General features: G+C 38.9%; 1 protein-coding gene across 6 annotated transcripts in view; it reads right to left on the minus strand.

Annotated features, from left to right (window-relative positions):
• The window catches only part of Cadps2 (calcium dependent secretion activator 2), a 418,215-nt gene extending 411,026 nt beyond the window's left edge, over positions 1-7,189 (minus strand). For all 6 annotated transcript variants that reach the window (XM_048340139.1, XM_048340138.1, XM_048340137.1 and 3 more), the window contains exon 1: positions 6,683-7,189. In XM_048340139.1, coding sequence (XP_048196096.1) covers positions 6,683-7,066 — 384 coding nt within the window. In that variant the 5' untranslated portion in view covers positions 7,067-7,189. The remainder of the gene's footprint in view (positions 1-6,682) is intronic.
• Between the last annotated feature and the right edge of the window lie 11,376 nt (positions 7,190-18,565).

The following is an 18,565-nucleotide window of genomic DNA, read 5'->3' on the forward strand; positions in this document are numbered from 1 at the left end:
CAATGAAGTCACCTAGGGAGCTTTAAGACTACACCCCAAGAGACAGATTTAATTAATCTGGAATACAACCTGGGTAATGGGATTTTTTTAAAGCTCTCTAGGTGATTGTAATGTGCAGCCAAAGCTAAGGATCATAGATTGTCCTTAAGGAAGGAAATCATGTAAAACTCTATAGGCAACCTAAATTCAGTCAACATCAAATAAAATGTTAAAATGTCTAAATGACATTTCCACAGTTTGATACTTGAAGACTCTTCAAATTCTAGGGAATGTCATTTATTCTATTGGCATGTCTACTATTTACAATCATAAGGTTTTCAATCACCCAAACACAGAAACAGCAAGTAGCATGTAATCTACATCTTACTTGCTAATCAAAACCAAGTGTCAATTAATTTGAAATGCATATAAAGCAGCACAACCATCCCAAAGTGGTCTGTCTCGCAGGAAATGATAACTAGTAAGATATTTTTTTTTTCCATTCAGAGTACCCATACTTTATAACCTGGCAGTCAGCATCAGCTTTTCTCAGTTTGGATTTTAAACTTTTTTTGTCAGTCACGTGACTTGAACTCTAGGCCTGGGCACTGTCCCTGAGTTCTTTTGCTTAAGAATAGTACTCTACCACTTGAAGACACAGTGCCACTTTCCCTAAAAAAAAAAATCTTTAATGGCCTTACAAACTGGGCTTCTGATTTTGTGAGAGTACAAATAAATGAAGCTCTTTCCATTAAAAAAAAAAGACACAAAAGAAGGGAAACCATGGCAATATGTTTTCCCACATTTCTAAGCAGTTATCACATATCAAAACAACAGCTGACTTCACTTTTGAAAGGAAGAAACCAAGAACTCACTTACTCTATTTGAGTTCTCTTTAGCACTACTCATTCCACCAAATTAAGTGCTGTGGTTTCAGAATACCCTGTGGAGGGTTAGATGAAGCAGCTGAAGCAACATGCATTTTTCTAGATACCATTCCAAGTCCTGACTAGGTTTTTTGTGTGGTTTCTTGGAAGGACAAGGTATTCCCTATCATTGAAAGCAAGGAACAAGGTAACCTGTACTGTGTTTGCACCTTACTGTACCAACCCCAAGGAACACAAAAGATAAATGATCCTGGTGCCCTAAGATCATGGTGTCTTAGACTATCACCAACTCTCTTACCAATCTATAGACAAAAATAGCAAGATACACCACGGAGCTTTCACAATGCTTATCTCTGGGATTTGGTAATGACATTGTGAAGTTTCTTTGAAGTCTCATATCAACTGGTAGTTTCACTTTTATGACTTCTCCACAAGGCTAGTATGAGCTCTGGAGGTATCACACACGTCAGAGAACACTAGTTTCCACAGAAGACTGGGTAGAAGGCCTTCTAACTTGGCCTTTATCTTTCTGTCATCCTATACCTAATAATTTGAGGTATAAGCTAAATCTGAGACTTCCTTGCATCCAATATACATGTACTAAGTTCTCATATACCATGCACGATGGTAAGAATATACAGTCCCAGGCCACAGCTGTATCTTAAGCCCCTAAATGTAGGGTATCATAGCCTTCAGGCATAGTGTAACCCTTATCATGAGAAAAGTGATTCACAACCTTTACAAATCTGTAACTCATTCTAATAAAAGTGACTCTTTTCCTGAACTTGGGGATCAGGGAGGAAGTCGCAAGAAGATTAAAAAGTATATAAATTTAAAAATAGGAAATACTGTCTTTCCAAAGGAAGATACAAGTGTCCACTTTAGTATATACCTGACTTTCCATCATCTTGAAATTCTTGGGACCAAGAGTTCCAGATTTCAGATTTCTTTTTTATTTTGGAATGTTCTATATATATGAGAGAGACTTTGGAATATGATCTAAATCTAAACATAAAAAAATCCACACAAGATGAATGGATCCAAAAAATGTGGTACCTGTACACAATAGAATTCTACACAGCGATTAGAAATGATAAAATAATGGCATTCGCAGGGAAATGGTCAGATCTTGAGCAAATAATGTTGAGCGAGACAAGCCTAGAACACAGAGAACAAAGGTCCATTGTCTCCCTGATATGTGGATGTTAGGGGGTGGGGAGAACAGTAGAGATCGTGTCTATAAAATAAACTTCTTTTCAAATGGTATTTCTAGGGGCTGGGGATATAGCCTAGTGGCAAGAGTGCCTGCCGCGGATACAGGAGGCCCTAGGTTCGATTCCCCAGCACCACATATACAGAAAACGGCCAGAAGCGGCGCTGTGGCTCAAGTGGCGGAGTGCTAGCCTTGAGCAGGAAGAAGCCAGGGACAGTGCTCAGGCCCTGGGTCCAAGGCCCAGGACTGGCCAAAAAAAAACAAACAAATGGTATTTCTACATGTTTTGGTCAGCGACTTTACATTATATCTCTAAAACCAAACAATTACTAAATAAACATAAAAAGGTCTAAGATAGATTTATCAGAGGATCACAATAGCTCAACAGCTATATACATATGATTATATAAGATGAGGCTAAGCAAAATAAACTCCAAGAAATGGAAACAGGAGAATTTTATTGTTGTCATTACGTTTAATATACTAGGTAAATTTCCTGTGGCGTACCCCCTATGGTCATTGTATATGATTTTGGTACACTGAATATTGTATATATGCTTATCTGAACTAGGGAAGGGAAAGAAAAATGAGGGCGGGCATAACAAATATGACAAGAAATATAATCACTACTTTATTATGTAATTATAACCCCTCTATACATCACATTATCAATAAAATTCAATTAAACACATACACACACACACACACACACACACACACACACACACACACACACACACACACACCATACAGCCTGAAGGTAATTTTACACAATATTTTTAGTGTTACTGTGGTTTGATTGTCCCAGGTCAGATGGGGTCAGTCACAGAATTTTCCACCTAAAAACATTCAAAACTCTTGAGATTTTGAAGTGTTTACCACTTGGAATTTTCAGGTTAAAATATGCTCTATCTCTAAACAAACATTCAAGTGAGACAATGGGAGGCAAAAACTCCACTTCTAATTATCTCACTTGATAGTATTTCCCTACAAGAATTCCTTCAGGTTAGTCTTACCTAAGAAATATATGCAGTATCACAGAATTATCTGTACATGTTTCTCAAAGTTTGAATTATCAAGGAAATTATAAAAAAAAGGTAGGATTACACAAAAATTGTTTATTTAGTAGACATAACAATGGCAATACACATAGGAATACAAAGAACATATGCGTGTATGAATCATAACTTGAGTTACTAGGTACAATTTTAATCACTACAATTCCCTCTTCATTACTTCTTGTTAAAAATAATAACACTTGGCTTTTGTCAGCATCTGAATTTTACTAATAAGAAAAGCAAAAAAAAAAAAAAACTACCAACCTACTTTCAGCACTTTAGGTCATATTCACCTTAAATATAAGTAGCTACTTGGATCCAGAGTCTGTAAACACACTCTGAGACTGCACATACTTAACGTTTCCCTGTTATACCTGTCATCGTCTTCATACCTTTCATCCACCCGGAGTCTATGAAAACTAATTACCTTTATTAAGCACTCCTGATTTACTCGCTATGTTAACTGTTTTCAACATTGATCCCATCCTTACCTGATTTTGTCTCCTCCAATAATATCACTGTTGTTAATGCTATGATAGTATAAAGGCACCCTAAATAAGTTAGCATGGGAAGGTATTAGGGGTCAGGGGAGAAGTACTACTTACTCCTGAAATCATTCTGTAAGGCTACCTTTTACTTTACATTCCTTTCATATGTGCAAATGAAGGTAATGTGACTGCCTGGTACAGAGCCCTGCCATGGTGGCTAGCCCCTATTGTCCCAGGATTTGCTGTCAATCATCAATAGTTAATCAGAGGGGCTGCCTAGCATATGACCACTCTTATTACTGTGAACTGAAATACTCCTACTCCAAAGCAAGAAAATGCCTGTGTTTAGTTATCTGAATAATTAATGCTGTTAAGCATTCTCACACAGTTCATGGACACATTCTTTTACTAGCTTTTGCTTATTTTAGCCAAGTGAAAAAAAAAAAAAAACAACAACAACAGTTCTGTGTCTCTGCTGTGATTCATAAAAATCAACCAACCCTAACGGTAAAAAGGTTTTGATGAGAAACCTGAGTCGCAGCCTCAAGGGTACAAGCTCTTTATCTCAGTGATTAATTTTCTTCATTTACAAAATAAGAAGCCTTTCAGATCTCTGAGTCTCAAAATTCTCCAAGTTCAGAGAAGAGAGTAAGCAGCATTTCAATGACAACAATTTAAGCCATTAAATCTTTCTACTAATGTGTCTGACTACATAAAGATAACGAATAAAAATATACACTGGATTAGTGATTTTGCAATTATCCTGTTACTTCTTTTATATAACCCAACTGTATAATTCAAGACTTAAAGTAAGTTTTTGGCATTAATTATTGGCTTGTGCATCAAATTCACATGAACATAGTTAAATTCCCATTTCATTTTGTCCTAGGAGGAAATCTGACTGCCAAGAATTTCTTCAGTTCCCTTTAGCAAGCAGCATGTTTTTAAAGAATTAAAAATGTAGAGGAGCCCTTCTGAATAAAGTAAATACTTCAGTTATTCAAGTGTTTCTCCTTTAAAAAGAACAAAAAATTACTTCACAAAAGTTCATTTGATTATACCTGACGCTCTCAACATTTATAGGACAAAAGTGGCAAAGCATTCCAGATAATTTTGCACAGAATACATAATGTTTTCCATCCTTCTTGAAGTTTGGAATTGTTCTAGAAAGGCCTGGGTGAGGTTTGTATCTGTAATTTCCTCAACCACGTTGTGAATGCACCTGTTTGCCAATTCAAATAACTTCTGGTGACACAAACATTCTGTTTAAACAAGAGAAGTCAGGGAGAGCTGCACTACTGTGCAACCAGAGAGAGTTTATATTGACACACAACCAGAACCATTTAGAGTATAAGTCATCGATGACTAAATGACTTGTTGCAAAAAGCATCTCCAAGGATAATATTCCATATAGAAATAGCCTCTTGAGTTTACCAAACATTATTTCTGCACTTAATGCACTGAAAATCAAGCTTAAAAGGGATAGGAAAGGTATAACTGGACACCAGATGATATTCTTACAGTATATATGGACTCTTGCCACAATACAAAGGTGAAAACTTACACTTAGTTTAAAAATGACTACTGGAGAGCTGTTCGAATTGGAGGTCAGAAGACGCAATGGGTGACTTCCTGGAAACAGACTCAACACAAACAACAGAGGAGGCATGAAGGCATATGGTTTTACTCAGACACCTTGAGGCATTCAACCCTGACCTGAGGAATGGTAGCTTCAATCATGCCAAGCAGTATGGTACAGGGATATGCAACTCTGACCGATTTGTGTCCTCCAATATGCTAAAGCTGGTTGGATCTCTTCTTATTCTAACATTCTGCTATGTGATCCACTCAGAGAGTTGATTTTTCTGCCAGATCTGTGTAATTAGCCTTCAGCTGTAGAGGAATACCCTGGCCCCCCACACACAAACCCCTCCTTGAAAGAATGAACGATTCCAAAATAGCTGCTCAGTGTGGTACTTGTTTTTTGTTTTTGTTTTTTTAAGTTGGGAGAACCCTTAACCTATAATCTACACTCTTGTAAGTATATAACATAATACTGTTAACTATAGGCAGTTTTAGAGGTGTGTACTGATTGCTATTTCAGAAAATGAGAAGAACTGGCCATGTAACTGTGTGATGCCTTGAACAAACTACAACCTCTGTGGCTCTCACTACACTCTAGGGGATGTCGTTAGAACCTTCCAGGTTCAGAGTTCTACTAAGAAGGCTTCCCAGGACAGTTTCCATTGTAAACATTTATCCAGCTAGGGCAATTTAAGGCAGTACTTTTCTCTGCTACAGAACATCAGACCCCAGGGTCTTTTTTTAAAGCTTGACACAAACTCCTTACCTCTTTGGGGGCAAAAAGAAAACAGCCGAATAAAAACCTTTGCACAAACCCTCATTTTTCATTACTCGTGGGCCTGTTCAAACCAGGAATCACTCACTCATCTCACTCAACTCATATCTTCTTCAGTGTTTTGATTCTATGTGCTAGCTGTATGGCAAGAGAGGAAACCTAACGTTTTAACTTGTTCCCCCCCCCACACACACACACACTCCCCTTTAAGCCACCCAGGGGATTTTCAAACCCTATGACCCTAGTGAAGATTTCTCCCAAGCAAGCAGAAGGAAGGAGCTTGGGCTACCAGCTCCCTTTGACCCCCCGCAGAGCCCAGTTCTAGCAATGATTGCCAGGCCAAGGGAGAGAAATGCACCGTTGCCTGTTAGATGTTAAAGTTGATGGGAGTTGCACTGGAATCCGGCACCAGCCCCGCCTGCCCTCGTGCAACTACTGCAGGGCCGCCGGCACTGTGTGTCTGTCGGTGGGGCTGGTCTCCGGTGAAGGTGGTCTCTGCCAAGGGAGGGAAAAAGACTGACTCGGGGTGGCCTCTCTCCAGGGCACAGCCTTGCCTTCAAAGACCTAACAAGGGGCCTTTTTGCTAATGGGACGGTGGGACAGGTGCGCCCCTCACCCCCACCGCCCCGAGAGCGCTCCGGCTGGAGAAAACCCCGAGGGGAAGTGGAGGCAGGAGGCGGCCGGTCCCCGCCACTCACCTTCTGCTGCCGGCGGGCCATGTCCGTGGGCTGCTTGGCGTTGAAGGGGTACGCGATGCACCTCACCACGAACACGTAAAGCTGCAGGCGGATCCTCCGCTCCTGTTCCTCGTCCAGCTGCCGCTCGGGCTCGTCTCTGCCCTCGCTGAGCACCGAGGGGCTGGGGCTCACGGGTCTGGCCGCTCCGCCACCGCCACCAACACCAACACCGCCGCCACCGCCACCGCCACCACCACCACCGGAGCGCCCCGGCGCGTCCCGCCGTCCTTCCCGAGCCGGAGCCGGCTGCGCTCGCTGGGCGCCGCCGGGCGCCACCAGCACATCGCGGCTCTCCTCTTCCAAGCCCTCGTCCGACTCTTCTTCGCTCGAAGAGGGGTCCAGCATGGTGTTCCGGGGTGGGGGGCCCCGCTGATCGGCCCGCGGCGCCTTGGCGTCTCACCCACCCCGAGGATTGCGGATCGGAGGGCGCTGCGGGGCTGGCAGCGGCGGAACGAAAGGGAAAGTGGCCCGGGCTCTCCGGACACGTCGAGTTGAGACGCTCGAGTGTTTTTCCTCCCACCGGGGCGGAGGGGGCGGGCGGGAGCCGGGAGGAGGGCGTGGAGCGGGGAGACGGGGCGCCGCCGGGATTGAATAGGCGGAGTTAGCGTGGGGGGTTGGGGGGTGATGAGCCTGAGCGCCTCGGGGGTAGCGGAGATGGGGGAGGCGTGGGGATGGCTCGCTCCGTACCCACCAGCTTCTCCTCCCCCCCAGCTCCCTCGATGCCCGCGGGCACAGCAGCCTGGAGCCCCGAGCGCCCCGGCGCAGGTGGGGAACCTGTGGCGCCTACAACAAGCAACACGTGGAATGGAATGTTGGGGAGCGGGCGCGGGGCCGCCCCGTGCGCATGCGCGCGCCGCCGCCGCCACCGCCGCCGCCGCCACTACCTTAGCCACTGCCACTGCCAGCCCCGGGGTGCCTGGATGGCCCCGGGGTACTGGGGGGGGGGGGCGCACACGCAGTTCACAAAAGCAGATAGACTGCTGCTGCACAGCGAGGCACCCACCCCACCAGAGACCACTGTGCCCGCACCCTCCCCATCCTCCCTCCCCTCCCACCCCCCAGCTTCCTAGTAAGGAAGCATCAGGCGGCGGGGAGCACAAGTTCACCGCACAGTCCCGCACCCCAACTAAATGCTCTAAGGCGGGGAGGGGGGCGGATCTGAAACACGGAAAAGTCAGAGTCTCCACTTGGAAGCCTCGCTGAGACGAGACGTTGGAAAAGTCCCTCCTCGCCTTTGGCGGCTGGTGGATGCTCGAATCATGGCATGTGCGTTAAAGGGCGGGGAGGGGTGGGGTGGGGGGGAAACACAACTTTTTTGTTGTCGTTAACTTTCTCTTTTCCCCTGCAGACTGCAATAGCTAGACGGCTTTTATAGCTGCGAAATGACACTCTGATTGGACTCAGAGCACACAGCCCGATGATTTCCTTTTTTTCCTGGATTGGGAGGTTGGGTGGACTCCTCCCTGGACTAGGATCTGAGCTCCGGCCCTGGGGCGCGCGGCCCGGTGAGCCTTGGGCGGAGCTGCAGTGCGGCTGGGAGCGTGGAGCGCCCCTGCCCTCGCGTCTGGCCACCAGGGCACGTCCCTGGCCCTCTTCATCCGCACAGGTTTCTCAGGGCCGCCACAACTCTCGAGCCGCTCCTGGTCCCCAGTCCCCACCGAGGGGGAGGTGCCTGGTCCCCAGTCCCCACCGAGGGGGAGGTGGGCAGCAGGACGGTGCGTTCCGCGCCAGGGCCAGGTAGACTGTGCCGCGATCCGGCTGGCTGGATGGGTGGCGAGGGTGCTCGGTGGAACTCGTTCAGCACCAATTAAACCGCCAGAGCGCTGAGCCAGACAGCAGTTTTTACTTTAGGAGTCAGACACACCAGAGGCTTTCCTTCTGCATTTCATGACATTCTCCCCAGATGGGCACAGACAAGTATTTACTCCTGGGGAGTCTTACTGATCCTATACTAATGAAAGGTCCTCACCAAGGGCTAGCTAGCTGCAATATGAGGGATGGCTAGCTGCAAAGAACCGGAAAGCTGCGGAAGCTCAAGGCTGTTTTATTTGGGGCCGGGTAAACAATAAATGGCAGTCTTTACTTGGGTCTGGTACTAATGCGTAGCTTCACCATAGCTTATGCTTCTGTAGCGCTTTGCCATGCGCAAAGTTCGATGAAAAACATGCATCGAATACGGGAATCTAAGTACCCTTCCAAGGCAGCTGGTGCTATTACTGTGGTTGCCATTGCATCAAGAATTACACTAAGCTCTTTACAGACATTAGCTCTTGGACCAGATAAGGAGCCAGAGGTTACAGAACTAGCACGATACATGCTACAGAAGAGCATAATGGAATAAAGACCCAACACAGGTCTTTAGTTCCAGTTACTGGCAATCCTCGATTGTCATACGGCTTGATAATAAGCCAGCTTACTAAATATAAGATGTTTACTAAACTACTGTAATAGCTAAAATATGAGTTTAATCCCCAAGAACATGAGAGCACACCTTGTATTTAGCCAAAGGTATATTTCTTTCAGTTTCTTTTATTTATTAGTTACCATTACATAGAGCAATAGCTTCTTGTTTTCTTCCTATTAAAAATGCATAGCAAATCGAAGATATCCCAGCTTCTGAGGAACCCCTAAGAAAACATCCAATATGTTTTTAACTAGCATGTAAAGTGTTTTCTCCATGTATATGAAAATAGTTTAATAGGCTCAACTTATATATACAAATATGACATTAATAAAAAGGATGCTTAAATATTTTATTAATTGAAGATGTATTGTTTAACAAATCTATGTTGAAGCCATCCTGATGTATCTGGAAGAACAAGATAATCATAGTTAAGGAGTTTACAAGCTAAAGAAGGACCAGCAGAAAAACCAATTTAAACAGAAAAAAGGTATTGAGGGCTCTCTCTGTGTGTATATATATATGTGTGTGTATATATGCATATATATACACATACTTACATATACATACACAGAGAGAGAGGGAAAGGAAGAATGAGACAAATCTTGAAGTTAAAATGGGACAGGAGAAGGAAAGCTTAATAGACTGACATTGACTACGACATATTGTACTCATAAATTGGCATGTTGAGTTGAAAAGAAATTATTGGCATATTAGTGTTAGTTGAAATTACAGATATGACTGATAAAGCCCCAAATTATGTGTTAAGATGCTAACTAAAGGTGGGTCTTCTTAAACCCTTCCTGCTAATTATAGTATGGTTTACAGAAAACCATCATTTAATGAAACAAAAACCTGTCCATTAATTGTATACCAACAATGGGAATTAAAATTTTCTTGCTCAAGGATGGCACTCTGCTGCTTTACTTGAGCCATGTCTCCAGCCTGAAAATTGAAACTTTCCATTTTGTGTCTACAGCAATGTTCTTACCAAATATCTACCTTACATATTAGCCTTCTAGGCTATTATAACTTTAGTTGATGTTTTGGAATATTATTAAAAACTGTTATTAGTTTGTATCCTTTCATAAATGTATGCAATATACTTGAACTTAATGATACACCTATACTTTTTATTTTATTTTATTTTATTTTGGCCAGTCCTGGGGCTTGGACTCAGGGCCTGAGCACTGTCCCTGGCTTCTTTTTGCTCAAGGCTAGCACTCTGCCACTTGAGCCACAGCGCCACTTTTGGCCGTTTTCTGTATATGTGGTGCTGGGGAATCGAACCCAGGGCCTCATGTATATGAGACAGGCACTCTTGCCACTAGGCCATATCCCCAGCCCAACACACCTATACTTTTTAAAGGTGACCATAAAAACAAATTGCATCTTATGTATGTAACTGTGACCTCTCTGTACATCACTTGGACAATAAAGTTCAATTCGAAAAACAAATCACAACTATACCGCTTTTTAATGAAACACTTCTAATGTTAAGGAAAAATGGATGTCCTTTGGCAATAATATGTAAGCAAACATATAGGTGCTTTGAATACTTACAGGTAGGCTGCTTTATACCTGAGAATCGATTTGTGCATTTGACTTGAAGCATTAATTCTTCGAAGTTCCAGATGAAGTCATTTTTTATTATATAAATATCCACCACTAGCTATGAACTATTTTGAAAATAAGAATGGCAAAGCCATTGAAAAGATGATATGAAGCACACACAACCACACAATAAACATTCATGGTAATATATGTTGTGATGTTTCAGAAAAAAAATTGAATATTCTTTAAGTTACTTGGGAGTGACTAATCTACTACATTTTGTAATATAGTTATAATAAAGTTATTTTACAACAGAGAGAGGAATCTATCATGTTGAAAGAATGAACTGTTTTGCAATATTTATATGAGAGAACTTTCAAGTATACATGTACAGAAGAAAAATACACTTTTTGAAACTAAGTTGGAAGTTTGAGTCCTAGGAAGCAATAACTAAAAGCTTCATTTGCTTCTTTTTATTTTATTCATTTCTTTCTCCATCCAGACAGAATCTGAATTCTAGCAGAAACAACATTTTATAGCTAATGGGTGCAAATACATGCAAGTGATAAGTACAAGTTGACTGGTAAATGAAAAGTGGACCATCATACATTCAAAATGCTATTGTGAAGATTAAGATAATACAATTAACTAACTGGGAGGTGAAGAATAGAGAATTATAGTTCAATGTCAGCCCAAGCATGAAAGTTCACAAGGATCTACCTCCATGAAGGGCTGGATACACCAGCACATGCCTGTCATCTAAATGATGAGGGAAAACACAAATACAAGGATGGCTTTCCAGGCCAGCCGGAACATAAAGCAAGATGCTACCTAAGAAATAGCGAATACTAAGATGAGCACTTATAATCCCTGCTACTCAGGAGGCTGAACTCTTTGAGTTACTGCTCCAAGTTAGCCAGGGCAGGAAAGTCCTTGAGACTCTTATCAATTAACCAGCAAAAAGCCGGAAGTGGAGCTGTGGATCAAGTGGTAGAGCACTAGCCTGTGTGAAAAAGCTAAGATATAGTACACAGGCCTTGAGTTCAAGCCTCGGTATCATATAAGCACTAAACACTGGAAATTTCATAACTATTTTAAGAAAATTTTGCTTCAAATAAGAAGCCACCAACTTCCTGCTCCTTGTAAACCTATAGGTATTCACAATTGATTATAGGGTTTTTTTGGCATTTAGTTTTCTGTGATAAGAAGATACTTGAAAGAGTAAACAAATGTGAGTTGGGTTATTAAATTCAGGAGGAGGAAAATGGTAGAAGCACACTGTGATCAATTATATCAAAGTGTTATAAGGAAAGTCTTGCCTGCATTCAAAATATGTATGTGTTTATGATTATTTTCCCGAGAGGCCTGTGTGAATTCTAAAGGTTTACAGAGCCACAAACCATGAGACATTTTTCTGGTGCAGGATAAAATTGAGATTTTTTTTTATTATAAATAGTTAAAACAGTAACTATTTTTCCCTGTAGTTTTTGTAGTTTTTCTATACTTCCATTGGTGTTGTGAAACACAGTTTCTGCCAGTCAATAACATGTTATCAAGTGCCATTTTATACTAAGCACTCTACTAGGATGCTGTAAGAAAAGAATTGCATGAATTGCATTGATTTGCTAGAATCTCAACTAATGTCTCTACAGAAGAAATGAGTGCTCTGAAGGCAATATTTCAACAAAACAAAACTCAAAAGAGAAACCTAGAGAATTTATTGGAGAGAAATCTCTACTAAAAATTACATCAAGTGGGAAAAATAAAGATGCTCCTTTATTAACTATAGACTAACTCTGTTGTATAATAGTTACTATCATTTTTTTCATAGAATCTACATTCATACATAAAGATATTAATGATCATGAAGATTTTTGCTTGTGTGGATTATAACCATCAATATTTTCCCTTTTGGAGTTTTGAGACAAAACTGGGAAGAAAAGTTCATGAGGCAGTACTGAAAAAAGAAAAGCTAAACAAAAATAAACAAAAAAACAGACATGGAGATAAGGTTCAGGTGGTGTCAGCTCTAACACACACACACACACACACACACACACACACACACACACACACACACACACAGAATCCATTATTGTATTTTGTACTCTGAAGGGATTTTTATCTATTCATAATGTAATGCCATTTATTGGTCATTTGGAAACCACTGGTTCACTGAATTATAGATCTTCCAAATGCCATTGTTACACTGTATCAAAAAATCATACTTATCAATAACCACCAACATCAAGAGAAATGTCTTTAATACTGATAACAATCAAGCTCACCATGGCATATGCAAATTTTACAAAACTATAATTTTCTCTTGAAAACTTGAATTTTACCACCGGCAACAGTACTGTCAATTGTTTTCATTAAGATGTCAGACTTGCTTTGTTCGCTTTTGAGAAAATGTCTCCTAACTATTCCCAGGCCTAGATAATTATAATTTTTCTGTCACTTCTCCCAAGTAAAAATGGGATTCCTTGAAGCTCCACCCAGTTCAGCTTGCTACTCAACAGTTGCTTCTTCCTGAGACAACGACCGTGCTTCACTATAAAAAAATTCCTAAATTTGCTCACAGTGTATTCCAAAGAGTACACCCAATGGGTGAGATTTAACAAAAGTAATCACTTCTGCTGCTTATCCACGATCATTCCTGAGACCAGCTGTTTATACTTTCTCTGTGGGTGTGAAGGGGTGAGGATCATAGGATTGCTTGTATACCCTGGTCCACCACTGTGATCCATGTGGAGGCCTCTGGCGGTTTTACTGCCATTGTTCTACAGCATCAATGCAAGGTCAACACCTGAGAAGAGCAACATTTTAGCATTCTCATGAAACTAGTTTAACAGTAACATTAATAGTTTAATATTATATACATTCATATTGTAGTGTAGTATTTATTATAGAATATATAAATATATAAATACTAATAGTTCAATATTGTAAACTACCATCAAAAAAAAATCTCTGTGACACCCCTCCCACCCCCAGGGATGGGATGTCTAGCAGTCTACAGGGTTCTGTCTTTAACTGTATTATTGAACAACAAACTCGTTGGTACCTTAAGTGTTATCTCTGTCTCTCCAATTTAAAGGCAAAGTGGAGTATTATACTACAGGCAATTCTATTATACTTAAAGATGTAGATAATATTTTGTTTTGTAGTTTAAGGGATCAGGTATCTGACCTTTTCTGAATTCTTAAGCAATCTGCCCTTCCAAATAATAACATACACTAACACGATTGTTGTATAATATTAATAAACAAAAATAAAACCTTTGAGTCAGTATTCTGCCCTGTAGCTCATACTTCCAACTCATATCCTTCTACCTTACTCGCCTGAGTCTTGAGATTTCACATGTGTCCTACCATGCACAACACAAAATTAATTGCTATAGAAAGACAATTTACATGTAAGCTTTTACCTGTAAGCTCCTATTTAACATCTAATGACTAATGAGTTGAACCTTAATTCAAAATTCATGCTATTATTGTAAATCTGAAATTGCCCTGAATTTCCTATTAAGCTAAAAACTGCTTATCCATTTCTGAGAAGTGAACATAAAAATATGTATAAGGTATGATTAGAATTTTCAACTTAACATTATTTTTCTATTAATGTGACTAATTAATAGAAATGACTTAGTTTTAATGAAGCAGTGACAAGTTTATATTTCAAAAACATTCTAAATTTTGAGCATATATTATGTGATCTCTGATAAAATATTACCAAATTTCTACTCTAAAGTAGAAGCTTGAGGATGAAGCCCAAATAATACATATATACATAATATTATAGTATATATGTATAGGTGTTTATGCCCACTATATATAGTATATATGATACATATGCTATGTAATATAATATATATAGTAGCCAACATTATATTTTTACATCTCATTCAAGTAATATAAAATTAAATCCATAAGCATTATTTAAATAAGTTAGTTGTCAAGGGAAATGACTCAAAACCAAATAGTTGTGTGTGTGTGTGTGTGTGTGTGTGACTTCTGAGAATGTATGTTTATGTATCTTTGTATGCGAGAGAGAGCCTGTGCATGTAAAAATTTGTCTTTCCATCACAAGGTGATTGTTTATCTATTTGTGCTTAGTTCCCTTTTCTCACTAATCAGAAGTATAAGAAGAAAGAAAGAAATACTATCATAAAGAGAATACTATTTAAAATTATACAGGAACCCCAGGGAGTACAAATATGTCTACCAAGTGAATGGCACTCATAATTTATTTTTCTAAGAAGATCCAAAATTTTTGCCAGGGACAGCAAGATACTAAAATGCTAGAAGCCACTGTGACTGTGTTTTGATTAGAGTTTTTGCATCCTGGAATGCTGTCATTCCATATATGATAACAAAGGAGAAGTCAAGATGAAAGGATATAAGCTATACATAAGGAATTGTTACACTTTAATGTCATTGAGGAGCTAGGTTCACCAATTTTCCTGTTACCTCCTTAAACTGATTATGTGCTCTATATTAAAATAATAGTGAGAATTATTAGGAAGTGTTTGTTTTGAAATAGCTCTCTAAAATAAATGTATAATAAAAATATAAGTGATAGTAGAGAGCATAAATCACTTACAAAAATGATTAAATGCTAGATATGCATAGAAGAGTTCATTACTATTACAGAGTTCCAAAAGAAAGTTAACTGGCTTATGAGTATAGGCCAGTTTCTCAACACATGGGAGTATGACTCAGGATAAGTAAAAGTATTCAACTTTTTTGTAGTTCTCTAGTTTTATACATATTCAGTGATATTCAGTGATACCTTAGTGTCCTATAATCTTCTAGAATTGATAGTATTCTAGGCCAAATGTTTGACAGTTTTAAGAATTTATATGTAATAACAGCTTCTTATATTCCTCAAGAGTAGAATTCTTAATTTTGAAAGGAATGAAGAAGGCTGACTAATCTCTGTGCCTTTGCTTATTACAGCACGATCACCACACACACCTTGGTGTGGAGTTACTCAGTACGGAATTTCCTCTCTTAGTAGCTTTTTATTTAATTGCTAAAGCATTTCCATTCCCAAACTCACAAGCATTTCTTTAACTCCAAAATTTACAAATATAGAAATATCCATGAGATGGTGCTGTATCTTTAATTTAATTTGGTCAGATTTTTGAATGCTAAAATACATCAACTATAATTGTAGTTAAAATACTGAGCTAGAGTTTCATCTTTAATAAGTTCCATGCTGTTCAGATGATAATGGACATATAATAAGACTTTAAAGTAATATCATGCAATTGTTAAAGAATCTTTGTACCAGAACTAGTTGCTGATTATAGATTTTTTTAATAATTGAATTCTCTTTCCAATCAATATTTCTGAAAAATTGTACATACAGATGACTTCATCATTTGTCTAACATAGTATTAATTTCTACCAACCTGGCTAGGAGTCTTTAAAAGTCTTTTGAAATATCATGATTGGGGATTAGAAATGACCGCAAGTGCGCATGTTTGTTTTCAAATGTAAAAGAACTGTGAAGGAAATGAATCTGAGATATTTACTCAGTGAATGAAAGATACTTTAAGTATACCACATGAATCACTTATATCTGATATAAGAGAAGGGCCATTTCATTTCTCACATAATAGTTAAAAATTAACAGATTTTGTAAGTACGATGTTTCAAGCAAGTTACACGGATCTTTATTTTTATCATAAATCATTTTATGTCAAAGGATAGAAAGTTGGGGTGTTTTGGGTTTTTTTTTTTTAATAGAGATAGTAAAGTAGCTGAGAAAGCATGTTCCCGTTTGATTGGAAGGCTAGGGAAATGAAATACTTGGACTCATGAAGGGAAAAGAACCTTTCGGAACCAAGTCCCCATCATGGAAATATACAGAAATCTCAAATGAGAAACTTACTGCTATGATTAGAGGAACATTTAAATTCCTCAATTTACTTTCAATTGGTCAGAATTTACACGTAGCTTTAAATGCCACCATCATTACATCTCTCAACCCAAAACATTAACACAATTTTGTACATTAATTTGAATAACCTTAGTAGCACTGTATTTAAAAGTAGCAAAAGTTAACAAATAGTCATTACTAAAAGGTTAAATACTTCAACTATCCTTTTTTGGGTCAGCAAGATATTCTAATCTTTTTTTTTTTTTAATGATAAAGTACTTCTAAGAAACACTCAATTCCATATTTGTAAAAGCATTTTTACCTTCTCAGAAATTCATCTAGAATGTATCATTCTTCTTTCTTTCTTATATTTTATCTTACATAATCTGCAGCAGAAAAGTTGAATAGTATTTGGGTTAATAAAAATACACTAACAGAAAAAGTTAGAGGCATTTGATTTCAAATTAAAAATTAAAATAAAATTGGACTCAAGGAGTAGTATGTATAATTCATATGTAGATCACTTTCCTAGCATATGTCAGGCCCTGGGCCCCACCCTTACCAGCACTGAAATACCAAAACAAAACCAGAAAAGAAAAATAATTTCTGTAACAATATTGTGCTTTTATTCAGTGGGGAGAAATAGTTTCATGATATATCAAAAGTATCTTATCAGCATCGACAAGACTAAGGTAAACATTACTTACCAGCTGTGTTTGTACTTCTGTTTTTAAAAAGTAGACTAACAGGATCTGTTGAAATAAATAATACCTAGTCAGGTGCTTCTAAGGGGATCAAAACGAAGATTAGAAAGGCACTAGAGAGACACTATAGGAAATCTGATATCAGTCAAGAGACCATGAAGAATGTCAAAAAACAGCTACAATTGGAGGTGAGGGAGGGGTTATTACAATTTAATGGAGCCAATGGATAGTTATTAAAAATTTTACTGTGAGCCAAGAATTATGGTAACTAACAAGAATGATATAATGGCCCAAATAGAAGTTTCCCTTCACAAAACAAAGTTTTGGGGCAAAAAATAGATATTACTACACAATATAATTTAATAAAGATATTCTGAAATGTTAAAAGTTAAGCTTTCTGGGTGCAGCAAGGTTGTGTAATACGATCTATTCTGGCAGCAAGATGAAGGAAGTAAAAGTGCCATGTTGAAACATCTTAAGGAGTAAGTTTCACAGTATATCTGGGATTTGCTAAAATAAAAAGATATGGAGGGTATAAAGGGTAATGATTTGGTTGAAATAAGATTCCATTTAAAAAAAAAAGACTATGGCTCATAATTTCAATGATAATAGAATAGATTTTAACACACACACACACACACACACACACACACACACCTTTAGGCAAAGATAAGTGGAAGCTGATTTGTTCTGTTACTGAAAAAGACCTAGAGTGGCTGGGGCACCAACAACTAAAGCGGGACATTGCAGGAACTTTAGGACCAGACAGGAGGTTTTGCTCTTTATCCTAGAGAAAATATTTGGTGCTAGGCAGCAGAGTTATCTTCATATTTTTAATAATAAAATCACTAAGGGTGTAACGTGGAGATTAGAAGACAAGAATAGATGAAGAGAGTTGGAAATGTGAAAAATGGAATTATTTAAAGTAAAGAATATATAAAAATGAAATATCTTGATAAAATTCATATTAGACAAAAATGAGAGGATAGTGTTAAGATTGTCTTTTATGTTGGTGCAATTTTGAGCTTAAGAAATGCTTTACATTAAAAAAATTGTTTACCAAAATAATACTTTAGTCATGGTGTCTTCTTTATATCACACAAATTTCATCTTTATTTTCTTTTAAAATATGTGCTTATCATGTTGCTAAACTCTTCCTATTTAATTTTGGTTTCCTTTGGACTCTGAGGACTATAAATCAGGTAAGATTTTGTGAGTAGGGAAAAACTAACTTTAATACACTGGATCTTGATAAGAAATCCAGGACATGAATTACATTTAATTCTGGCTGTTCAA

This window comes from Perognathus longimembris, chromosome 2 (genome assembly GCF_023159225.1).
Source record: "Perognathus longimembris pacificus isolate PPM17 chromosome 2, ASM2315922v1, whole genome shotgun sequence".
Lineage (NCBI taxonomy): Eukaryota > Metazoa > Chordata > Mammalia > Rodentia > Heteromyidae > Perognathus > Perognathus longimembris.